General features: G+C 40.4%; 1 protein-coding gene across 3 annotated transcripts in view; it reads right to left on the bottom strand.

Moving 5' to 3' along the window:
* The window catches only part of col13a1 (collagen, type XIII, alpha 1), a 200598-nt gene that overhangs the window by 108538 nt on the left and 64526 nt on the right, over positions 1-27534 (bottom strand). For 2 of the 3 annotated variants that reach the window (XM_049601203.1, XM_049601204.1), the window contains exons 12-14: positions 22242-22283; positions 21697-21759; positions 12133-12225 (exon numbers count right to left, since the gene is read on the bottom strand). In XM_049601203.1, coding sequence (XP_049457160.1) covers positions 12133-12225; positions 21697-21759; positions 22242-22283 — 198 coding nt within the window. The remainder of the gene's footprint in view (positions 1-12132; positions 12226-21696; positions 21760-22241; positions 22284-27534) is intronic. The other variant, XM_049601202.1, reaches the window with a different exon arrangement.

The raw sequence follows: 27534 nt of genomic DNA on the forward strand, positions 1-27534 counted from the left end.
AAAAGGAGAGTGATAAAAGAAGAGGAAAAACAAGAGTAAACCTCAGTCAGCCGTTCAAGAGATGGAGGGAGCTCCATGACCAAAGAGGCTTCAAAACAGATGTCCAGCTAGCTTTCTTTCTAATGGATCAGTAAGTAACACGGCTAAATGTTAGCTAGACGAGAGAGGACTGTACTGTACTGGCTGCTAGTTAATACCTAGCTGGCCAGCGTCGCAAATTGCCACAACCAGGGACCGGGTAGCGAGTGTTGGTCGGGCTGACATCCTCGTTGCCATTCTACAGCAGCCCTTGGACAGTGATACCCCCCTCCCTTCCTTCTGTTCTCTTCTCACGGAGGCAGCTATCGACGGACATCGCCCAGCTAAGTTACGCCCAGCTAAGTGAACACTGGACTTTGTTTCCCATTCAATTTGAGCTCCAACAGGCCAAATTGCTTCCATACGGTACCATTTATTCTAGAACTGGAACTGTTTACATGTGCATATTGGTTAAATTCTGACTGGATTTAGAACATGGCACTCTTAAATACTTGATTCTGATTGGTCAATCAACAAAATTCTGCAGTGTTTATTTCTTGAGGTATCACCGCTGCTCTGCTGCTCCGTTGCTAGGGACGCCATAGCAACAGCCTTAGACTGAGGAACATCAAAATCAGTTAATGTTAGTCCACACAGCTCTCCCAAGCTGGCCTGGAGAGCAGGGAGATCATGTTGGTCACTGGTCATAAATGTGAGGGCAGCCTTCGCAGCTACTGGGCACCCAGCATCTCCGACCGGGAGTAGTGGAGTAAAATCCTCTCCTCCGCTCCAGAAAACAGCCACAGTTTGTCTGGTGAACGCCTCTCCTCTGTCAATACACTCTGCTAGTAATTTAATAATAATGATGCCAGTTGTAACATTTGAATGTTTTAGTAGTAAGCCATGTTCTAAGTGGGATAATGTACAGTGAGCCGGTGACAGTTGAAAAATAATTCCCCTGTCGGGAGTTATTTTTCAACAGTCACCGACTCACTATACATTATCCCTTACGTATCTACTGTTGTTTGTGCTGATACTGTTCATATTGGTATAATTTACTGTGAGTTGTTTGTACTGGTACTGTGCATTCTGGTATAATTATTTGCATTATTATTTGTTTTTTCTTCAGATAAATCTGATAATTGTTGCTCGGTCTCTTTACTCATTTATTTAGTAGTGTCCACACACCTTTTCATTCTACATATACATAGAGGTATACTGGTGGCTTTACAGCCTACATTTTATTGATTATCTCTGATCCCCACAGTCAATTTGGTCGCTGCAACAGTGCGAGCCTGAACACATCTACATGACAATACTCCATGTTAGTCAGACAGGAAGTACATTTTATCAGACCCATATCCTTTGATTTTCCTGAAATTTACATGGTGTGGTCTATGTTTGATGTACAAAAACATGACGTATCATTAGTGCTTTCTCCAGTGCCCTCTCGTGGAAAGATGAAGTGGTACAAAATGTGAGTAAGGTCATCCCAGCGCCCATACTTTATGGAGGATATGCCATCTCAGTCCTACGTGGGGTGTCTGACTTTGACAGAAATGAACTGTCGCATCAGCTGGCATCCTGCCAGTACCCCTGAGTTGCTTGAAGGTGCAAGGGCCCTTTCATTGCTGCATGCAGATTTAATTATTATTATTATTATTGTTATTATTATTCAGAAATGGTTTTGCAAATTCCTGTGAGATGGTACATCGTAGAAACATGAAATTTTCTCCAATGGTTTGCGAATGGTGCTCAATAAATATAATGCCAATAGGCCAAATGGGGGGGCACTATTATTACTCTTGCACCCTATGTCAGATTGACTTGAAATTTGCCACAGATGTTAAGGTGAATGGGCACTATGAAAGCCTCAAGAACCCGCAAGGTCCGCCAACTAGATTGTCCACCATATTGAATTTTTTAACAAAGACATTTTTGACATCTACTCCTAAGGCGTAGGTCCGATTTGTAGTTTCTGTGGATAATCATGATGTGAATGCCAAAGCAAACTATTACTCAGCTTTAATAGAAGAAAACAAGAACAACCCCAGGTTTCTTTTCAGCACTGTAGCCAGGCTGATTGAGAGTGACAGCTCTATTGAGCCTTGTATTCCTTTAGCCCTTAGCAGTAATGATTTTATGAGCTTTTTTAATGACAAAATTCTAACTATTAGAGGCAATATTCATGACCTCCTGTCCTCAGATAGTATCTATCTGCCCTCAAACACAGCTGTAAGACCTAATATATATTTAGATTGCTTCTCCCCGATTTCTCCTCAACAATTGTCCGCAGTGATTTCTTCATCTAAATCATCAACGTGTCTCTTAAACCCCATCCCAACTAGGCTACTTAAGGAAGTCTTACCTTAAGTTAACACTCAGCTTATTATACATGATCAATATATCTTTATTAACAGGCTATATACCACAGTCTTTTAAGGTAGCTGTAATTAAACCTCTCCTAAAAAAGCCCACCCTGGATCCAGAGGTGTTAGCCAACTATAGACCCATATCTAATCTTCCCTTTCTTTCAAAGATCCTTGAAAAAGTAGTTGCAGACCAGCTGTGTGATTTTGTCCATGATAATAATTTATTTGAGTCAGGATTTAGAGTGCATCATAGCACTGAGACAGCACTAGTTAAAATTACAAATGATCTTCTGATTGCTTCAGACAAAGGACTCGTCTCTCTACTTGTTTTATTAGATCTTAGTGCGGCGTTTGACACAATTGACCATCAAATTCTGCTACAGACACTGGAACATTTAATTGGCCTAAAAGGTTCTACACTAAGCTGGTTTAAATCTTATTGATCTGATTGTTTTCAGTTTGTTCACGTTCATGATGAATCATCCTTACGTACTAAAGTTTGTTTTGAAGTTCCGCAAGGTTCTGTGCTCGGACCAATCCTATTTACTCTATATATGGTTCCTGTAGGTAACATCGTTAGAAATCACTCATTCCATTGTTATGCGGATGATACACAATTGTATTTTTTGATCAAGCCAGAAGAAACTAATCAATTAACTAGACTTTATTTTATAAACTGCCTTAAAGACAGAAAAAACCTGAATGAGCACCAATTTCCTTATGTTAATTTCAGACAAAACTGAAGTTATTGTTCTTGGCCTCAAATAACTCAGAGACTCTTTATCTGATGGCATAGTTTCTCTAGATGCCATTGCTCTGGCCTCTAGCACTACCGTAAGAAACCTCGGAGTAACATTTGACCAAGATTTGTCTTTTAATTCTCATTTAAAACAAACCTCACGGACTGCATTTTTTCATCTGCATAATATTGCGAAAATTAGGCCTATCCTGACCCAAAAAGATGCAGAAAAATTGGTCCACGCTTTTGTTACCTCAAGGCTGGATTACTGTAACTCCCTATTATCAGGTAGCTCTAATAAGTCTTTAAAAACTCTCCAGCTAATTCAGAATGCAGTGGCACGTGTACTGACAGGAACTAAGAAACGAAATCATATTTCTCCTGTTTTAGCTTCTCTGCACTGGCTCCCTGTAAAATCCAGAATTGAATTTAAAATCCTACTGTTAACTTATAAAGCTCTAAATGGTTAGGCTCCGTCATATCTTAGAGAGCTCATAGTGCCATATTATCCCACCAGAACATTGCGCTCTGAGAATACAGGGTTACTCGTGGTCTCTAAAGTCTCCAAAAGCAGATCTGGAGCCAGAGCCTTCAGCTATCAGGCTCCTCTCCTGTGGAATCATCTTCCTGTTGCGGTTCGGGAGGCAGACATCATCTCCACATTTAAGACTAGACTTAAGACCTTCCTCTTTGATCAAGCTTATAGATAGGGCCGGCCCAGGCTTGCCTTGTACCAGACCCTAGTTAGGCTGACTTAGGCCTAGTCTGCCGGGGGGGCCTCCTATAATACACCGGGCACCTTCTCTCTTATACACATATGATTACTGTCACATATGCATACTATCAGATATTAATATATACTTTGAACATATTGTACCACAATAGCCAGAATTATAATTATAATATTATTACTTTAATTAATGTTGTTGTAAGCTATTACCGTTACCGTCTGTCCTGCATCTCTCTCTCTCTCTGTCTCTCTTTCTGTCTCATTGTATCATACGGATTACTGTTAATTTATTATGTTGATCTGTTCTGTACGACATCTATTGCACGTCTGTCCGTCCTGGAAGAGGGATCTCTCCTCAGTTGCTCTTCCTAAGGTTTCTACCCTTTTTTTTCTCCCGTTAAAGGGTTTTTTTGGGGGAGTTTTTCCTTATCCGCTGAGACGGTCCTAAGGACAGAGGGATGTTGTATGCTGTAAAGCCCTGTGAGGCAAATTGTGATTTGTGATATTGGGCTTTATAAATAAAATTGATTGATTGATTGCTTGATTGAAGCTCTTGACGGGTTATCAACAAATTTTTTGATATGTCATTGCATTTTGATGATATTGACCAATAAACATTAGAGGGAGCGTGGCTCAGCACATGGAGTTTACTCCTAAACCATTGACCCAATCATCACAAAACTTTGATTAAAATCTACCTATAGGGAGCGCTAAACATGTAGAAAGTTGATATCTTGTAATCAGCCAGAGATATTTGTATGAAACGTGGTTCATCTAGGGTCCTGTCTCAGTTGATGCACAAAATTTGAAAATGATTGCTTAAAGGGGGTGTGGCTTATAACATTAACATTTCAAGACATTTCACATTCTATACTAATAATATAAATCCTAATAACTCACCAGTGTGTCCTACAGAGCTGACATTTTTCAGCACATCCGCTGAATTTTGATAAGTTTGCCATGCTGTAAACTATAGTCAATCTGGAAGTCCGTCACTCTATATTATTAAGAATATGCATAATTAATTAACATCAATATGTCCAAAAGTCTTTATCTAAATGCAACCACCACTGACAGAGACATTCACTGGATACTAAAGGTCATATGTTTCAAATGGTGCTCAGATCAGATTTAACGGTTAGCTCACAGTAATATTCATTATCTTGTTGTAATTTGCACTGTATGCACAATATTTCCTATTCCATCTAATTCTAAACCAGATGTCACCAGTATTTGACAATATACCTGAAATTAGCAGAATGATGTGAGATTTTTTTCAGAATTTTATCACCAATTCTTTAACTGTTATTGATATCTCATTGCTTTCTGAAGATATTGACCAATGAACTTCAAAGGGGGCATGGCTCAGCAAATGGTTTGGGCCAATCCTCAGAAAACCTTGCAAGCAATATCTTGCAACATATCCTGAAAAAAAAAAATCATTCATATTGACCACTAGGGGGCACCACAAATGCAAAATATGGGCTTGGGATAATACAAATCAGACTAGAATTCAGAAATTGATTGTCCAATCATTACAAAACTTGCAGGGTATGCTGAATAATAATGATGAGCCACGTGTGTTAAATTATTTTGAAATCAATCAATAAGGGGCACCACAAGTTCCAAACAAGTGCAATGGTCTTTCTCTGTTCAAACATCAACAAAGTCAGTGGACATTTTAAACTGAGCCATTAAAGCATGTCCCCAAAATGTTTCTGCAGTCGACCAATTGGAAGTGACAGAGTTTCCAAAGAAGAGCGGGGCCTCGAAGAGATTTGGACATAAATGAATGAGCATCAGGGCGGCGTGGTGTAGTGGTTAGCGCTGTCACCTCACAGCAAGAGGGTTCCTGGTTCAATCCCAGGAGGGAGCCCTTCTGTGCAACCCATGACAGCATGGGTTTTCTCTGGGTACTCCGGCTTCCTCCCACAATCCAAAGACACGCAAGTTGGGGATAGGTTAATTGGTGACTCTAAATTGGCCGTAGGTGTGAATGTGAGTGTGAATGATTGTCTCTGTGTTAGCCCTGCGATAGTCTGGTGCCCTGTCCAGGGTGTAGCCGCCTCTCGCCCAATGTCAGCTGGGATAGGCTCCAGCCCCCGAGTCAGTCTGTATTACAAAGCTGGTTATCAACCAAATCAGTCAACTCTGGGTTTTCCTATCCAGCCATGAGCATTCATGTGAAAGAGGCAGGAGTGTTAATTGTAAATGACATCATCGGAACCATGAGTGAAGTAGGCTAACACATATTAAATGAGATGAAACTGTACAGAAAGTGTGTGTGACTTCTTGATAGTAAAATGTCACTGATGTCGGCCAAGACTTAAATTACGTGCAGGTATCACTGAGCAATGGACCTATGTGACATTATTAAAGAGTATTTTTTGCTGTTTAGTTGGATGATGATGAAACTAATGAAGCTCAGCATAAGTTCAATCAGTAAGACTTTCTTTATGCTCATCCATTCACAGTTCTCTCCATCCCACTCCCACTGCTTCTGTTATCCAATCAAACTTTGCCACGATCTCTATCAGCCAATCAGGATGCTACCGCAAAGTTTTAAATCTGCTCTCTCTTCTGCTGCCAGCTGTCAACCGTCATATTAGGCAAAATTGTTGCGTTGGCAATCGTCTTTTCAGTGTACTGTTGATAGTAGCAAGCCGATGTGCTATTTCCCAGCAGAAGCGGAATCACCTCTCATCCATCATGTCCATTCAGGCAATCTTGCCTGAAATCAGTCAGTATTGTCAATGCATAACCGTATCCATCTTCAGTCATCTCTATCTCTATCTGATGTGTATGGAATCAAGATATGGGCCCAAGCTACACGTAACATGATCTGCTACTACTTCAGGACACTTTGCACATGTGCAACCAGATAGCCATGTGCAGTCCATGACTATACCGGCCAAGCTTTCCATGTATTCCTTGCTTCAGTCCCTGGATATGGCTCAGCCTCTGCCTCGGCAGTGTCCTCATCACTGCAGGCCTCCACGCGCAGTCGACCTCCAGCTTCATAGTCTGCAGAACCATGCACTTTTCTCAGCCTTCCTTTCTGGCCTATCACCATTATTTCTGTTGTCACAGCTTACTTTATCTCTGGCTTTTATATTATTTGGTGGTTAGATCTCAACATGTTTCCCTACTTTCCTTTTCAATGCTTATTTTGCATCTATCATCATCTACTAGTTAGTGGCTCCCTAGCTGTCATTCCAGACTTATTCCTACCACATATTTCTCATCAGTGTTGTACTATCTCATTCAGGGCTTATTTCAGTCATATACTTCACTATGCATATATCCATTTCATAGTTTCTCTTGTTTTGCTTTATGGGTGTTTCTTCGGCTATGCATTTCCCCTTAGTTTTCTCTTTACTTATTAGTAGCTTGTTGCCTGTCGACCAAATGAAAATTTTAATTAAGACTAGTCGACTAGTCTAAAAAGAGGCAAACACTTAGAAAACAGTCAAAATTTAGCACAATTTATTGTTAAGTATTTGAAGCATTGTCCCTTAAAATATTGTGTGCATAAGGAAGCCTTTTAAAGAAGCAACAGACAGCATTTTTGCCTATATATACAGTAGTGGAAAAAAGTTTTCGGACACCCTTAAAATTTTACACAATCTCAAATATTATCATGAAATATTTGTGGAAAAATCTTTTTTTGTGTTTCAAAAGGTGTGGCTGCATTAGACAGATACAAACAAATACAAATTATATTTTTTTGTTTATTGTTTACAAGAAAAACTAACAAAACTAAATTCTTGACAGTTTCAATATGTCAGTTCTCAACATTGTCGGTATCAAAGTCAACAAATAACAGAGAATGTGTTCAAAACTGAACAAAAAATAAATAAACCATCACATCATCAAATTAATATTTAGTAGTCCTGCCATTGGCACGTAGTAGAGCTCTAATCTTGGCTGGCATGTTCCCCACGAGCCTTTCACACTGTGAACTGGGTTATCTTGTCCCATTCTTCTTCAATTACTGCTTTTAATTCTTCTAAATTATTTGGTTTATGCTTTGAAACAGACCTTTTGACAATCCCCCACAGATTTTCAATGGGGCTCATGTCCGGGGATTGAGCTGGCCACTCTAAGACCTGGATACTGTGCTCCTGCAGCCAAGTTCTGCTGGCCTTGGATGTGTGGCAAGGGGCATTATCTTGTTGAAACATCCAGTTTTTACCTCGACGGAACAGTGCACGCGCAGAAGGGAGCATGTGGGTTTCGAGAATGGTACAATACTTGGTAGAGTTCAATGTGCCATCACAGACATTGAGATGACCAACACAGACAGTGAGATGACCAACACCAGCACTCATGCATCCCCAAACCATGATACTGCCTCCACCATGCTTGACAGTAGGTACTGTACATGCTGGAGATAATGCTTCGCCTGGCCCTCTGCGTACCCTCACATTAGTAGGAGGAAGATAAAGCTGGAAACTGGACTCATCTGACCACAAAATCTTCTTCCAATTCCTGGCTGTCCAGTTCTTGTGTGCCTGGGCCCAACGACGCCAGGCTAACCTCTGTCTCTCATTGATCAGGGGCTTCTTGATAGCCTTGTAGGACCTTAAGCCATGATCTAAAAGTCAGCCACGTACAGTGCAGGTGGAACACTGGACGCCAGTTTGGTTTGACCACTGCTGCTGAAGCTCCTGTGATGTCATTTGGCGGTTTTGCCTGCACATGCGGATCAGGATGCGGTCATTTCTTGCTGAAGAAACCCTTGGACGCCCAGATCTCGGTTTGTCTTCCAAGCTGTTGCTTCGTCTGTATTTCTGCAGAGTGTATCCAACTGCTGAAGGACTGCATCTGCACTTCCTGGCTATCTGGCGGCAGCTGTACCCTTCCTGGCTGAGAATCTTTATCTTCAGGTGTGTTTCCTGCGTTAGATTCCTTGTTTTAGCCATTTTTGTGTCTAAAGAACTTTCAAATGTGCTGGCTTTATGTAGACATGAAGCTTGGCAACAAAAATTGTGTCTTTTAATAAAAAGAACGACCTTCATCACTGGTACCAAAATGACCCAATACTCAAAATTTCTTATATATTTTTATGGAACCAATCAATTTTAAGTTTTTAATGGCTTTTTTAGGATTTATTTAGTATTTTGGCTGTGACTGTACTAAAAGAAACTGGCCGGGGCATGACATAGTTGAGTCACGAGCACAATGGCAAACGGACAAAGTTTGGAGACAAGTGAAAAACGGCCTCCCAAAAGAAAACGAGCTAATCTGTCTGAGGAGGCGAGGTTGCACAAAAAGGAGAGTGATAAAAGAAGAGGAAAAACAAGAGTAAACCTCAGTCAGGCGTTCAAAAGATGGAGGGAGCTCCGTGACCGAAGGGGCTTTAACACCGGTGTCCAGCTAGCTTTCTTTCTAATGGATCAGTAAGTTACACGGCTAAATGTTAGCTAGCCGAGAGGACTGTACTGTACTGTACTGGCTGCTAGTTCATTACTGGCTGGCCAGCATTGCAAATCGCCGCAACCGTTGCCATTCTACGGCAGCCCTCGGACAGTGATTACCCCCACCCCCCGCCGCCGCCGCAGCTACTGGGCACCCAGCATCTCCGCTCCCGTTTGTCTGGTGAACACCTCTCCTCTGTCAATACACTCTGCCAGCAGTTTAATAATATTGATGCCAGTTGTAACATTTGAATCTTTCAGTAGTAAGCCATGTTCTCAGCGGGATAATGTATAGTGAGCCGGTGACTGTTGAAAAATAACTCACGCTGTGCGTTGGGGTTCCATTCCCCTGTCGGGAGTTATTTTTCAACAGTCACCAGCTCACTATACATTATCCCTTACGTGTCTACTGTGTTTGTGCTGATACTGTACATATTGGTATAATTTACTGTGAGTTGTTTGTACTGGCACTGTGCATTCTGGTATAATTATTTGCATTACTATTTGTTTTTTACTGTGAGTTGTTTGTACTGGTACTGTACATTCTGGTATAATTATTTGCATTACTATTTGTTTTTTCTTCAGATAAATCTGATAACTGTTGCTCGGTCTCTTTACTCATTTATTTAGTATAGTGTCCACACACCTTCTCATTCTACATATACATAGAGGTATACTGGTGACTTTACAGCCTACATTTTATTGATTATCTCTGATCCCCACGGTCAATTTGGTCTTTGCGACAGTGTGAGCAACACTGCTGACGCTAGGCGGCGCCAAGCTAAAAAAAAAACCCCAAATCCTATCTGTTGCCTCTTAAAGTCTTTAATAACAATCTTCAACAACCACATCGGATTTTAAATGCCACTGAAGTACGAGACACTTTTCGCCAAGCGGCATGAATGTGAACATGAACATTCAGGCTCAACACATTGCATTAACTTCCTGAAGCTTTTACCTTCAAAGTTCAGCATATCTTGCGAGATCAGTCGTGATGAGCTGCGTTATTTTCTCAGACCGAGCAGGATCCCAGCGTGTGAACAATGTCAATTTGTGTGTGGCAGCAGCAGCCTTTGTTCCATGCAGGTTAACATCCAAACGCATGTTGAATGAGGTTGTGCATTGCTCCAGTAGAGTGATTATATGTCTTTTCTTTCCTGACACAGGCTACATTGTTTTCCTTTTCTAGATCAAAGTTGTGCCAACCCGTGCTGGTTTTGCGAGAAGACATTTCTCCAATTTTCCACCGTGTTGTTTTAAAACTCCAGTTTACTCTAGCATTACCGTGGGGAGGGGGACTGCTGTCTGACGGCTCTGTAGCACCCACTAGTGGCGGGCGGCTGCATGACAGTTAAGCGGCCTTCTACATGAATAAAACACTAAAAGGTTTAACTGACTAATATTTCTGGTGCCAACCAGCAAGGGGGCGGACATTTAACTATTTAAACTTATAACTGCGCGTATCCCTACTGCAGGCTTTGTAAACTTTGCATAATTTCAAATACTGCTAAAATCGTGTGTAGTGATGTAAACAATCTCCGTTTGTTAGAAGCTCTGTTTCAAAACCAGTGGAAAAAAGAGCCCTGGAACAATGACGTGATTCTACTGACCTACAGCAATATACAGTTTAGGCTCCTCTTTTTTACCTGAGACCCTTGACTTTTTTCCATGGATACTTTTTCTTCAGTGATCTTATTGGTCAGAGGTCGGGATGTTGACAGGCTGTGATCCGATGTTAACCTGCTCCGGAGCAGGTTAGCTGTTCAGCATAAAATTCCAAAGTGATTTATCCCGGTAAAAAGAGAACCAGCTTCGTAGTACTGAAAACCCTGAGTTAACCTTGGAAATTTCCTCGCTAACTTCAAATCCTGCTTCGTAGTACAGACCTCTGTTCTGTATTAGTGTATTAGTCTTGTTGCTCTGCCCTAGTGTTCCCCTCCACATCCTTTTTGGTAGCCAATCCACATTTCCCTCTTTTTGCCTGTGTCTTCCTACTCCAGCAATGTCTCATTTTTGTGATTAGTTTTCTGTGTATATATGTACCTTTGTGTTTCCCTTTGTTCCTTGTCAGTTTGTCCTGTGTTCATTCATGCATTCATCTCTGTGTTCAGTCCTGTGTTGATTCCTGTGCTCACCCCCATGTTCTTGCTGCCATTCTCTGCTCCGTTTCCTGCCTGGTGTTCTGTTTAGATTTTGGATTTGAGATCATGGTATTATCCCAGTTGGTTTTCAGTTTAGTTTTGATTCTGCTTTCATTTGGACTATAAGTTACCTGCCTGTACCCAATTTTTTTTTATCAGCTGCATTTAAGCTCACTTTTTGTTTAAACTTCAACCTTGCCTGTAACTCTGCATTTGGGTCGTCCCTGAATTGATTCTGTGTTTCAGTGTCTGCTTAGAAAAATTTGCCCTCGGACAAATATGGTTGATGACCTCTGTGGTGAACCCTCTTTATGAGGAGTATAAAATATACCTCAAAATAAAAATACAAGTATCTGCTCTTGTTCCAATGAAGTCCTCTCAATAACAATAAATGATGAATTTCATTTATTGTTATTGAGATTGTACTATTCTAAAGTTTCATTTGGAACCTGAGGGCTGGGGGCCGAGAGCCATAAACATGGTTGGGAAGTCAGAAAGCATTGAAAGATGGACACACACATTGAATGGCCACTGATGCAAAACAAATTGGCCAATTCTGAATTGATTAATTAAAAGCTTAACATCACTTTTTCCTGTTTTTAAGTCTCAGTGTAACAACTTCTGTTTGTGCAAGAGCCAAAATGATATGGGTGACTTTTCAGCAGGTGTGAACGTAGAAATTTAATTTCTGGTGAACTCGACTGAGACTCACCGGAGGGCCACTGGCTCCATTCAGGCCTGGGGTCCCTGGGAGTCCGGGTGGTCCTGGTGGTCCTGGGGGTCCCTGTGCTCCAGGCTCGCCCTGCTGGGAGACCTTGAGTTACAATCTGCCGTGCTGGAGCATGCCTTGCCACACTGGCCATGCCAACACAACAACCTCACACTACACCACACATTATTGTGTGTGGGGGGTGGGGGTGGGGGGTTTGCACAGAGGAAGGTTAGTTTAAGAGCAAGGAAAGCTGTTATAATGCTTGAGCACAAAGAGTCATTCTTGACCTGTGGAACACGTATCTGGGATAGAAAATTCTAAACTCAAGTTTCACTCTTTTCCAGGGCTTTTACAGTGTCCAGTAGACTTAAGGGAATTGAGTCTTAGCAAGTACCCTGGGTAAGAAGGACACCAGAGGCTGATATTAGGTATCTATGAAAATGAGATCGAAACTGCTCACAGCATCAGTGAGCAATGACATGAGCTCAGCACAGAATTTTGTTTGACTGATTGACAGTCAACAACTTTGTCCCGTTCCTATCTGATGTTGTAACTAGCTGCCAGGGTCCATGCTGGGGCCCTGGGTAAGTGGAAAAGCACCAGCTGCAGACAACATCAGTAAATATGAGACCAAAACTGGTAACATTACTGACTGGATATTTGATCTAAGTTCAGAACTTTGGTCATGTAGTAAATGGGGGAAAAAATAGGCAGTGTCTGTTTAGAAGGAGACGCTGAATGTGACCGGCCTTTCTGATCCTTCTCTGGCCATCTGCTGACTTTAAACCCTTCTCGGTAAATAAAGACAAAGTACCAAGAGCACCCCCCTGCAACCTGAATAGGGGCCTGGAAACCAGTCATAACATGGAGGGCCACCTGAGCACACACCAGCAACAGACAGTATCAGCTCTCTGTGAACATGAGACAAAAACTATCACAGCAGCAGCTGAGAAGTGGTCAAAATCTTTGACCAGGAGTCAGCAGACAACCACAGAAAGATCAAGGAAGACATTCAAATCTGAGGCCAAAGTCCATCTTTATTTTATTTATAAATTATGTTAATTAATAATTAATAATAATTAACTAAATTGTTTTCATAATCATTTTGCAGTAAGAACATAATTGCTCCCTGGATTACGTTCAGAGATGTTTTTTGAGTTTATAAAGCAACATATTTATGTACCACGCTTGATTCACAGGGAGGTAGTCGGGGTGGAAGGCAAAAACAAAGTGCAAGATTGTGACACTTGTATCCCGGGGTGTGTCCAGACTCCTGTCTTTGTTTAGTTTACACAAAAAAGTACTTTGGTTAAGGTGAGGAAAGGATCCTGATTTCAGTTAAATTACTATTAACATAGTTATAATAATGCTGTAGTCACTATGAACGAATACTGTTTTGTAAAATTTCCAATTTTGGAAGAAAACAAACAAAAAATGTTGTCAGTGAACATTTTGCTGATATGTTCAGCATTATTATTTTTGCAGCTTGCCTGCTACATTAATAAGATACATTTCCTCATAATGTCAGTGGCAAACAGAATTTGCTTTGCAATGTGTTTGCTGTTTCAAATTTGTTTTATATAAACATAATTTCTAGGAGACAGGGCTGCATTTATCATGTTTTATCATGTACCAAACTTAGAAATTTTGGTCTCATCTGAGCAAGTTCCATTAGCTGACAAAGGCAAACAGAGTGGAAAAGCTCCAGAGAAAGCTAGTGAGTGCAGTACGTGCTTTCTTCTCAGTGACTCCCTCAATTTGGAGAGCAAGGAACTGGGAGATATAGCCCTGTTTCCACTGAGCACTACAAAACAGTACAGGTCAGTTTGGTACACTTTCTTTTTAGTTTTCACTGTAAAAAGTTGTGGATGGTATCAATTGAACTGTTTTGTACCATCCCCATTTTTAGTCACCCATCTGTTGGAGTACTTGGCACATTGATCTGGTGAGGTGGAGCTTTAAACACTGCAGTCCATTCATTGGTCAATAGCGGACGGTTACTCTTGCTCTGGGCTGAGTTGTGGCTGGTTTTGAAGCTCATGTAACCACTGTTAATACCATGATGAGTTTTATTAGTAGACTGTAACTATAAAAAGAAAGGATGTTTTGCTGCCTCTTGCAGCAGCCGTAGTCGGAGAAAAAAATAACTTTATTCACTGGGCTGACTGTCGGTGACTTTTCAGGTGTAACATAAACTTGTAATGATACTCAATGCATGAGTTGTTTACATGAATCCATCAACACACCTTAAATTTTAATGTGACAACTTTAACAATTCCATTACTTTTTTATACGACGTACACTTTTTACTTTTTAATGAGTGGATCTTCAAGCATTTATATATATATATTCATTTCGACCGGGATGGCATATATCGTAATCTTCACTCTGAGAAAAAAAAAAGCATTGTGGAGTGTCATTCATGCAAGCTCCGGCAACACTAAACCCCTGAGCTTACCTTAGAAAGACTAAATACACAAATCCGCTATTTTTAAATATCTCATTGAGAGAGACTCTCACTGCAGCCTGTTTTATTTTGTTCAGAAAATGTCTGCATGCAACCCCAATCTGTGGACGACAAACGACCTGCAGGCTTCATTTTGTGTCACCGGTCATGAGGAAATACGGTGAGTGCTGGATGGCAGTGAGTGACAACAACCCTGCCAACATTTAAGAGTACTGTTAGTGGTGGAAACGCTAGGTTCCATGTCTGAAGGGTTACTTTTGTTTCCAAAGGTACGATACCTAAAGTGGTTGGTGGACATGGGGCTTATGTGACAATGATGTAGACCTTTAATGCTTTGACAAACTACATACAATGATGGTCCTGGATCTCTCATTTTTACAGGACTCTTCCAAGTTTTAACTTTAAGTTTTTATGTAACTGGTAAAAAGGAGTTGAAATTAGAGTTCACATAGAGTTCTAACAGCATTCCTTTAGCCCTTAGCAGTAATGATTTTATGAGCTTTTTTAATGACAAAATTCTAACTATTAGAGGCAAAATTCATGACCTCCTGTCCTCAGATAGTACCTATCTAACCTCAAACACAGGTGTAAGACCTAATATATATTTAGATTGCTTCTCCCCAATTTCTCTTCAAGAACTGACTGCAGTGATTTCTTCATCTCTTACCCCATCCCAACTAGGCTACTTAAGGAAGTCTTACCTTTAGTTAACACTCATATATTAGATATGATCAATATATCCTTATTAACAGGTTATGTACCACAGTCTTTTAAGGTAGCTGTAATTAAACCTCTCCTAAAAAAGCCCACCCTGGATCCAGAGGTGTTAGCCAACTATAGACCAATATCTAATCTTCCCTTTCTTTCAAAGATCCTTGAGAAAGTAGTCGCAGACCAGCTGTGTGATATTCTCCACGATAATAATTTATTTGAAGAATTTCAGTCAGGATTTAGAGTGCATCATAGCACTGAGACAGCACTAGTTAAAATTACAAATGATCTTCTGATTGCTTCACACAAAGGACTCATCTCTGCACTTTTTTATTAGATCTTAGTGAGGTGTTTGATACAATTGACCATCAAATTCTGCTACAGAGACTGGAAAATTTAATTGGCCTAAAGGGTTCTGCACTAAGCTGGTTTAAATCTTATTTATCTGATCGTTTGTTCACGTTCATGATGAATCATCCTTATGTACTAAAGTTAGTTTTGGAGTTCTGCAAGGTTCTGTGCTTGGACCAATCCTATTTACTCTATATATGGTTCCTCTGGGTAACATCATTAGAAATCACTCTGTAAATTTCCATTGTTATGTGGATGATACACAGTTGTATTGATCAATGAGGCCAGAAGAAACTAATCAATTAACTAACTTCATAATTGCCTAAAAGACATAAAAACCTGGATGAGCACCAATGTGGTGAGCATGGACTTTTGGCTTTTATTTTATGTTCATTTCCGGAGTCTACTTCCTGTGTGGGTTGTTTGCTGCTGTTTCTGCCTGTCTCCAGAGGCTTCTCCCTTCCCCCCGCCCTGCACTGAGGCTGAGTGCGCGCACCTGTGACTGAACTGCAATCAACGGGCTGTTAAGACTGCCACCGTCTCTAGCCTCAGTGCCAGAGTATCTGCAACTGCACGCAGTGGTATCCCACAGCTCAGCACTGTCACCTGGTTTCCTCACTCTGAACCTCGACTCCGGATCTCCTCAGTTCTCTGCATTATTCTTACACAATAAACCTGTTAACCCTCCTCCCTGTGAGTCTGCATTTTGGATCCTACTCCTCACTGCCATCACAACCAATTTCCTTATGTTAAATTCAGACAAAACTGAAGTTATTGTTCTTGGCCCCAAACAACTCAGAGACTCTTTTTCTGATGACATAGTTTCTCTAGATGCCATTGCTCTGGCCTCTAGCACTACCGTAAGAAACCTCAGAGTAATATTTGATCAAGATTTGTCTTTAAACAAACCTCACAGACTACATTTGTTCATCTGCGTAATATTGCGAAAATTAGGCCTATCCTGACACAAAAAGATGCAGAAAAATTGGTCCACGCTTTTGTTACCTCAAGGCTGGATTACTGTAACTCCCTATTATCAGGTAGCTCCAGTAAGTGTTTAAAAACTCTCATTCACGCTAATTCAGAATGCAGTGGCACGTGTACTGACAGGAACTAAGAAACGAAATCATATTTCTCCTGTTTTAGCTTCTCTGCACTGGCTCCCTGTAAAATCCAGAACTGAATTTAAAATCCTACTGTTAACTTATAAAGCTCTAAATGGTCAGGCTCCGTCATATCTTAGAGAACTCATAGTGCCATATTATCCCACCAGAACAATGTGCTCTGAGAATGCAGGGTTACTCGTGGTCTCTAAAGTCTCCAAAAGTAGATCAGGAGCCAGAGCCTTCAGCTACCAGGCTCCTTTCCTGTGGAATCATCTTCCTGTTGCGGTCTGGGAGGCAGACACCATCTCCACATTTAAGACTAGACTTAAGACTTTCCTCTTTGATAAAGCTTATAGCTAGGACTGGCTCAGGCTTGCCTTGTACCAGCCCCTAGTTAGACTGACTTGGGCCTTGTCTGCTGGGGACCCCCTACTATACACCGGGCACCTTATCTCCTTTTCTCTTTCTCTCTCTCATGTCCTGTTACTGTATCTTGCTAACTCGGCTGTACTGCATGTCACTAACTCGCCTTCTTCTCCGGAGCCTTTGTGCTCCACTGTCTCGCAGGTTAACTCATATTGCAGCGATGCCTGGATAGTGTGACGTGTGGTTGTGCTGCTGCCATGGTCCTGCCAGATGCCTCCTGCTGCTGCTGCTGTTAACATTAGTCACACTTCTACTGTTATTATACACATATGATTATTGTCACATATATATACTATCAGATGTTAATATACAGTACAGGCCAAAAGTTTGGACACACCTTCTCATTCAATGAGTTTTCTTTATTTTCATGACTATTTACATTGTAGATTTTCACTGAAGGCATCAAAACTATGAATGAACACATGTGGAGTTATGTACTTAACAAAAAAAGGTGAAATAACTGAAAACATGTTTTATCTTCTAGTTTCTTCAAAATAGCCACCCTTTGCTCTGATTACTGCTTTGCACACTCTTGGCATTCTCTCCATGAGCTTCAAGAGGTAGTCACCTGAAATGGTTTCCACTTCACAGGTGTGCCTTATCAGGGTTAATTAGTGGAATTTCTTGCTTTATCAATGGGGTTGGGACCATCAGTTGTGTTGTGCAGAAGTCAGGTTAATACACAGCCGACAGCCCTATTGGACAACTGTTAAAATTCATATTATGGCAAGAACCAATCAGCTAACTAAAGAAAAACGAGTGGCCATCATTACTTTAAGAAATGAAGGTCAGTCAGTCCGGAAAATTGCAAAAACTTTAAATGTGTTCCCAAGTGGAGTCGCAAAAACCATCAAGCGCTACAACGAAACTGGCACACATGAGGACCGACCCAGGAAAGGAAGACCAAGAGTCACCTCTGCTTCTGAGGATAAGTTCATCCGAGTCACCAGCCTCAGAAATCGCAAGTTAACAGCAGCTCAGATCAGAGACCAGATGAATGCCACACAGAGTTCTAGCAGCAGACCCATCTCTAGAACAACTGTTAAGAGGAGACTGCGAATCAGGCCTTCATGGTCAAATAGCTGCTAGGAAACCACTGCTAAGGAGAGGCAACAAGCAGAAGAGATTTGTTTGGGCCAAGAAACACAAGGAATGGACATTAGACCAGTGGAAATCTGTGCTTTGGTCTGATGAGTCCAAATTTGAGATCTTTGGTTCCAACCGCCGTGTCTTTGTGAGACACAGAAAAGGTGAATGGATGGATTCCACATGCCTGGTTCCCACTGTGAAGCATGGAGGAGGAGGTGTGATGGTGTGGGGGTGTTTTGCTGGTGACACTGTTGGGGATTTATTCAAAATTGAAGGCACACTGAACCAGCATGGCTACCACAGCATCCTGCAGCGACATGCCATCCCATCCGCTTTGCGTTTAGTTGGACGATCATTTATTTTTCAACAGGACAATGACCCCAAACACACCTCCAGGCTGTGTAAGGGCTATTTGACCAAGAAGGAGAGTGATGGAGTACTGCGGCAGATGACCTGGCCTCCACAGTCACCGGACCTGAACCCAATCGAGATGGTTTGGGGTGAGCTGGACCGCAGAGTGAAGGCAAAGGGGCCAACAAGTGCACCTCTGGGAACTCCTTCAAGACTGCTGGAAAACCATTTCAGGTGACTACCTCTTGAAACTCATGGAGAGAATGCCAAGAGTGTGCAAAGCAGTAATCAGAGCAAAGGGTGGCTATTTTGAAGAAACTAGAATATAAAACATGTTTTCAGTTATTTCACCTTTTTTTGTTAAGTACATAACTCCACATGTGTTCATTCATAGTTTTGATGCCTTCAGTGAGAATCTACAATGTAAATAGTCATGAAAATAAAGAAAACGCATTGAATGAGAAGGTGTGTCCAAACTTTTGGCCTGTACTGTATATTTTCAACATATTGTACCACAATAGCCAGAATTATAACTATAATATTATTTCTTTCATTAATGTTGTTGTAAGCTATTACCGTTACCGTCTGTCCTGCATCTCTCTCTGCCTCTGTCTCTCTCTCTCTCTTTCTGTCTCATTGTGTCATACAGATTACTGTTAATTTATTATGCTGATCTGTTCTGTACGACATTTATTGCACGTCTGTCCGTCCTGGAAGAGGGATCCCTCCTCAGTTGCTCTTCCCGAGGTTTCTACTGTACCCCCCCCCCCCCCTCCCCCGCCCCTTTAAAGGGTTGGGTTTTTTTTTGAGAGAGAGAGTTTTTCCTTAACTGCTGTGAGGGTCCTAAGGACAGAGGGACGTCGTATGCTGTAAAGCCCTGTGAGGCAAATTGTAATTTGTGATATTGGGCTTTATAAATAAAATTGATTGATTGATTGATTGATTGATTGATAAATTATTAATTGCTTATATTTGAAAATAAATAAATGTAATATTGACATTGACCTTTCCTGCAGCTTTTTCAAAATACACTGCTAATTTGTGTGTGTGTGTGTGTGTGTGTGTGTTCTGAGATAATGGAGAACATATTCATCTATATTCAATCCATATTTTACCATTCCTCCTCTGTGCTGCACTGCAGAATATGTTCAGATATGATTTATGTCTCTGGACATGTTTGGTTTTCTCAGGGGTTATACACACACTGTAATTGGTGGAGTGCAGCTGTTTTAGCTGTTAATAATATGTTCTGTTCTGCACAATCTGACCACATAAAAGAATACATACATACATACATACATAATAGAAAAAAACAACTATAATTTTGTTCTATCTAATGGAAACCCCATTATTTCAGATGGTCAACACTGATAGGCTGATATCAGATTCATCACAGGTGAGGTATATGAACAGTTTAAAGTATGTTGGTACAGTTTGTGTTTTCAATGTATGACAACCCAAAGTGCCGATTTCCAATCAAATTATTGTGTCCTGACACAATACCAACAAGACCAACCTGTGCAAAATGCTCAGAAGGTGCACCAAGGCTCTTTTTAATACTGTGTCTAGCGTTGCAGGAACTGAGTGCCAGACATAGCTGTAGGACATGTAGTAACTTTATGCGTCTACCTGAGTGGGTCAAGATGCAGTATTAGGTAAAGAATTGGTAATGTGATCAGTTGCAGATTAATCTTTACTTTGTATTTTTTTAATATAATATATATTCCTTATATTAACTTACATTACAGTTCATGTAAAATTGTATTCAAAATTTACTGCATCTACTTAAGTTTGAATATCATTTTTAGCACTTTTAGAGACATATTTTATATATTTTTAATGTTCAAATTGACAATTTACATCCACTACCAACATTCAATGCCTGACAGAGAGGAGTGAGCATTTAATGGAGTGAGGTGAAAAGTTAGGGTGCTAGATAGGCTAAGTGTCCAACTCTCATGTGAGAGAGCTGGGTTTGTGTGGTCACACAACAACAATTACAGCAATGTTTGTGTTTTTTGTTAAAGTTTTTGTTTGTTTTACACGGTAATTAGGACTCTTCTCTAATTCTTTCCCAAAAACCTTAACCTATTGTTTAAGCTGTCCAACCTTAAGCATAGTGTATTTGCCATAACCACAATCTCTCCCTGAGATTAAGCAGCCCATAGCTTCCATGCAGAGATTTGTGGAAAGATGTAAACTGGAATTTCTTCAACGTTCTGGACTAGCCATAAAATGGATTTAGCAAAAACTTATTGCATGAATTGAAATGAGTTTCCCTTTTTATATTTGTCACACTTCATACTGAACTACTTTGCAAAAAGATTCACCAACATTTTTTTTTGTTATGAGTTTTTAATTTCTTGTATTTCTGCACATGGCGTCCACATCCTTTTTTAATTTAGGTAGAACAAGTTGGTAAAAGGGGCACCAATTAGAGGTCAGCTTATTGATCCAAGGAAAGACCACTCCACCTGACAATTAGGAAGCCTAATTTACAAACTGTTGGTATGAAGTTTGAAAAGGTCTAACAATAAGATGCTTCAAAGTTGCATTATGGGACATAAGATCTGGTGCTTTGCTGCTTCATTATTTAAAATTCTTTTTTAGTCTCTTTGAGTCCTTCAACTTAATGTAAGTGCAATACTCAGTCTTTACTATGACATTTTCTTCATGTTTGTGATTTATCAGTGAAGTTTAGCGTAATAAACACTTTTTGTTGAATCTACTTTGCATGTATTTCTGTTTGTTGTCTTTTCTTGTCAGTGGCTTCCTCCAACTAATACCACAAGAGATAAGATTAAAGAAAGCTTTGAGTTAAATTAATGATTTGTGGTGTGGTAAAAACCTGAAAAGAAAGAAAGTTGATTTCCTGTGTTGTCATACATCATTGACAGAAAAGGCCTTTAGCCCTGGATATGGCTCAACATTCAGCAGCAGTAGCAGCCAAAAGGTGGTTAATTACAGCAGGACAGCGAAGGAGGGTTGGTGACAGATGATGACGGTTGGCATCCACAGGGTGGCAGAGAGGAGGGGGCAAGTAGGGGGCAAAGAGAATTGTACCTTGAGGCGTTTTAGAATTAGAGGGCTTATTGAGGGCATGTTGCGCACGGTGATGGGCAACATCTGCTGGGGGAAGTCACAAAGCACAGGTGGCCAGCGGTGCAAAAAGGTCACAGGGCAAGGGTCACCATGAGGCCAGAGAAAGGAAAAAGGGGAGAACCAGGAGAACGGGGGGGGGGGGGAGAACATCAGAGTGAAATTAAGGAAAGGAAAAGGGAGAGCAAAGGAGAGAAAAAAAAGGAAACAAAGTTGAAGAAAGGAAAGACAAAAAAGGCACCGGCACAGCAAACTATGGGCTTGGACTGATAAAGAGGATGGTTGATGTACTGTGATGCTTCTCTATTTCAAAAGAATAAAATGTTCATTATTCTTAGATACTCTCAGTGCATGTTGGAATCAAATCATCAGGCATCCAATCTTTGGGATTTATGTACATCAATGTCCCCTTTAACAGAAAGCCAGGCCCCTAGATTGCAGCAGAGCAGAGGTGGGCGCCAGTCTTGCCACAAAGAGAGTACAGCAGTACAGTTACAGTCCAGACTTACTGTGGCCAATTGTCCAACACAGGGCTGTACAATACGTCGCTTCTGTTGAAATGACCAGCATGATCAGGTACAAGTTTAAGATGATACAGGATGATACAGATATGATCCCACTGATAGCTACATTCACCCACTGACACCAAGTAGAACCAGCTGCATGCAACTTGCCTACTTTTTACATAGTGTACATATTTCCACAATTATGCAGCAACCTTTAAAGTAAAGACTATCCTCACCCAGTGCCTGAAACCCCCAAATAAGTATTCACTACTCTTTACAACTCAAACATACATATTTCTAGGTTTCAGTCAGTTTTGGGACAAACTTCTTTTAGTTTTGTGTACATAGGGTACATCTTAAATGCATCAATAAAAAGCAAAAAATAACAACAGTACTATTTTTATGGAAATATACACAGAATGTTATAAGTAAATATAAGTAGGGGTAAAAATGTAGCAAGTAGGCAAGTGTGCTGCTTTGTCCCTCATCGTTTCCAGCTATCCACCACAGCTGGTTTAAATATATAGAAATCAAGAGCTGCCAATATTAAAGTGAAATCATGTCATGAATGAATTCAAATTATATTGTCCAATTGTATTTAAAATAATGTATTCTCAAAATTAAATTCTTCTTTTCATGTCTTTTTGAACAATTGCATGCACCTTATACATGCTGCACAGCACTGCACATGGTCACTTTAATTGCCAAATGCCCATTGTCACTTTTTCCAAAAATGGTCACTGCTGATGTGTGATGTGTGAGTGTCATACTGGACTTTTAGTTTATGATTTATTGCTGGATAGTTAGGGTTTATTGTATTTTATTAATGTCTATTTTATGGTATTAGAATTAATTACTTTAATGTTGGAACAACCCCCCGCAACCACTGTTCTGTTTACCTGCATTACTGTTATATGTTTGGTGAGGTGACAGTTAAAGCCTGATTTGATTGGATTTGATATATTTTTGAACAATTGTGTGTGTAACGCAATTAATGTAATGTAATGTAACGCATTACTGCTGATAACTTCAGTAATTGCATTACAGTTACTAATCAAAAAATGATCTCGTTACTTGCATTACTTTAAATTCTTCAACTATCTGCATAACAGGAGGACAGAAAAACAAAACAAACATCCCCTTTCCTACGTCTTGACACAACACTCATCTAACCTCACTCACATGACCTGACTGTGACTCTGGCTGGAGTTCATGGAGGAGGAGACGGAGCGAAAAATGGCAGAGCTGCTTAAGACGTCTTTTAAGGGGTGGAGATATGCACACTACTTCGAATTTGTTGCGCGAAAGGACAAGAATGTGACAGTAAAGTGTAAACTCTGCCCAGGCCAAAAATAAAGACCCTGTGGACCATGAGTGACGCTGAAGATAAGCCAACCAAGCAGCCAAGGCTTGATTTTCAACAAAAGGTATTGACAAAAGCAGAGATAAATAGGCTTGTAGCAGCATACTTCGTGGAGGAAATGTTGCCTGTTTCAACAGTGGAATCGCTGTCTTTCCGAAACATACGGAGCAAAATACAGGTAACGAGGAGCGGATGGCCACCATCAGACAGGAAAACTTTTGCAAGCTACCTGGACCAGTGTTATGTGAAGATGGAAACGGAGCTAAAGAAAAAATTTGACAGCGGGTCTGCCTAATGCCATAGTACAGGTAAGGTCTGTTTTATAATTTTAAATCTGAAAGCCAAATACATTATTTTATTTCTCAAATTTTATTTTGATCTATTATTATTTTTTTGCAGTGAATCTGCAGATATGTTACAGTACCTCATTAACTCACATGATGGTTCCCACTGAGCTATGCAACGCAAATTACACTGTACATAGCCAAACTCATCAAATCATTCTATATTACATTCACAGGCCATCAAGACACAATTTTGGTCGGTGTTGGACAGCAAAGATGCTCTCCTTGCAGCTGTCACACTGCCAAAGTTTAAAGCACGGTGGCTGAAAGAAGAGGAGAGGAGAGATGCTTTAAGGACACTGCTGACCACCGAATGCCGTGCTTCCCCCCACGATGAGCAGGATGTATGTACGCCACAGATCCCCATCTCCAGCAGTCATTGACTATTTGAAGTCGGGGTCAGAGATGGAGATTCTGAACTGTTTCCCCACGATAAAGATTATAAGTATGAAATTCAACACAGCGACACCCTCTAGTGCACCGGCGGAGAGACTCTTTAGCCTGGGCAGCCTTGTGTTGATTTTGATGAGGAACAGGATGTCTGACAAACAATTTGAGAGACTCCTCCTCATCAGGTATAACCACTTCTTTGATAAGCATGTCCAGTAAGATGGAAAAATGTACTGTAAAGCCCTAGTCTGGTGAGTGAGCTACAGTGAGTTGAGTGTGTTTGGCCTGTTACATGTACAGGTCAAATTACATTTCATATGCAATGTTGTTTTCCTCTGAAGTCTCATCATCGTCTGATATGATGATGAAGGGCAGTATCTTATTTTATTTATTTATATTATTTTGAACAAATTCATGTTTGCATTAGATGGTTGGAAGGACAACCTCTTTTAAATTATGCTGTTGTATTGTAAAGAAATTCAGTTTGACGATGCTTATATCATGGCCTCAAAATAGAAATAGACATTTAATGATGATAAAAGTTTCCAATGAATGTTTAATCATATTTTTTTGCATACTGCCAGTACTGTAGCCTTGTTCTTGACACATTTTTCTGTGAAGTGCTGTTTGGGCTGATTTTCACAACTTTGCGGTCGGCTTTGTTGTATTAAATCGCATAAAAGAGAGATCTTGTGTATGTCCTCCGTATTAGAATAAGGATTTGTGCTGATCTGGTCATATATAAGGTTTAACTTTATATTGTTAATTGGTAATTAAGTTATGGTGCATCTCAGGTGATGTGATGGAATAATCCAAAAGTAATGTAACTAGTAGTGTAACTTATTACTTTCAGCAGTGAGTAATTAAGTAAAGTAAGGCATTACTTTTAAAGAAGTAACCACTGATGTATAATGCATTACTTTTTTTGAGTAACTACCGCCACACTGGTCATGACACCATTATGACAATGTAATGAATAAATTCTTTGACCTCAAGTGGCACCATTTTGATTTGTCATTAAGGCAGGCTAAGAGCCATAAGCGCAAGAACCAACAAACTGAGAAACAGCTTCTCTCCGCTAGCTGTGAACTGACTGACTGACTGTATAACTGCTGCACTGCACTTTACTGTACCATACCATCTATCATCATATCATTTACTGTACCACACTGCTGATCCGACAGTTGATCTCATCTATTTTTCTTTATCTTCCTTTTCTTCATCTCGTTTTCTTTTTCTTTCTTAATCTCATTTGACTTAAATTCTTATTTAGTTTTTAACAATCAAATGTATATTTATATTTATAATAACAATACAAAATATTTATTCGTACACTGCACTTTACAACACTGTTTACATTTTACCAGTTTGTTGATCTGACCTATGTGATGCCAAAACGAAATTTCGTTGTATCCTGTGTACAATGACAATAAAGCTTCTTATCTTATCTTATCTTATCTTATCTTAAGATATCATCACATCTTAATGACAAATCAAAGAGGTACCACTTTACGTCAAAGAATTTATTCATTACACTCTCATAATGGTGTCATTAAGTTATCATGATATCTTAATAACAAATTAAAATGTTACCGCTTTACTTTAGGTCAAAGAATTTATTCTTTACACTGTCATAATTTTGTCATGACTGCCAGTTTTGTGTCATATCCTCTCAGACATCTATCTGACCAAGTGTTACAAAAAGGGGTCTGTAACCTTGAACATCTATAATTATATTATAGTAATCATTATGTCACCTTGTCATAAACACAAAAAGAGGTGCATTTTCTGGTTAATGTCAAGTTGTTATGATGTTGTATGTTGTCATAATAAGGACATGGGCGGCTGTGGCTCAGAGGTAGAGCGGGTCGTCCACCAATCGAAAGATCAGCGGTTCGATCCCAGGCTCCTCCAGGCTGCATGTCGAAGTATCCTTGAGCAAGATACTGAACCCCAAATTGCTCCCGATGACTGTTCCATCGGTGTGTGAGTGTGTTAAAACTGAGTAGCAGGTGGCACCTTGTATGGTAGCCTCGGCCACCAGTGTATGAATGTGTGTGTGAATGGGTGAACGTGACTCGTAGTGTAAAAAGCGCTTTGAGTGGTCACTAGATGACTAGAAAGGCGCTATACAAATGCAGGTCCATTTACCATTTACCATCCAAACAAATTTAATGTCAACTTGTCATGACAAAGACAACTTCTGGTAATGTCACTTTAATTAATGTCAAGTTGTCATAATCAAGACAACCCAAACAATGTCAACTTGTCATTACAGAAACCGAATGACACTTAATGACAGCAGTCTTAAACGTTTGTGACATGTACATAATGTTTATGTTTAAAGTGTTACCGTATTTTCTACTGTACCATTTTGTCAGTAGTAACTGCCTTTTTAGGGGGCCAATCCCGCGGGGGCCGGGGGAACGCGTATGCAAGCAGACGTGTTTCCCAGGACAAGCGGTGCTGAGAACCCTATTGTAATTGTAAGGATTTTTATTATTTTCCATCTCTATTTTTATTTTTCCGTTGATGAAAGTGTCGCTGCAGGCTACAGCGTGCATGGGAGGGTGGTGCAATTTGGAGGGTTGATCCAGATCCCTCCAGGTACCTCAGACGCAAAAAATGACACATGTACGCCTATAGGGGGCGCTATAACTAAGGTCAACGGGTTTTGGTCTATAACTTCCAAACGATATGTTGCACATTCAAAAGCCTAACTCTGCATTCACGCCAAAAGCGTCATGAGCGCCAGCAGTCGCTCAGGTCGCTGGCATCGTGCTGCCTGGCAGCTCTGGCAGGGCTTGCAGAAGGCTGCCAAGGGGCGGGGCTTTCAAGCTGCGATGCAGATGTGTTGTGTGCATTCTAGTTAACCCACCTGTTCACCCAGCTTACATTTTATGTGCTTTGCATTTGTTTACATGGATCTACACGTGTATATGAGCACATTTTACATACCAGCATAATTACTAGCTTATTTAATGGCTTTATCATTCATTTTATCCATTCTAGTTAACCCACCTGTTCACCCAGCTTACATTTTATGTGCTTTGCATTTGTTTACATGGATTGACGCGAGCCTATTTTACTTACCAGACAAACCAACAATTTTAGATACCCTTTTCCAGGCATCTGACTTCTTCTGGATGTCTCTGTACATAAACAGACACATCATATAGCTCCGGGAAACCACCACAAT

This window comes from Epinephelus fuscoguttatus, linkage group LG16 (genome assembly GCF_011397635.1).
Source record: "Epinephelus fuscoguttatus linkage group LG16, E.fuscoguttatus.final_Chr_v1".
NCBI lineage: Eukaryota > Metazoa > Chordata > Actinopteri > Perciformes > Serranidae > Epinephelus > Epinephelus fuscoguttatus.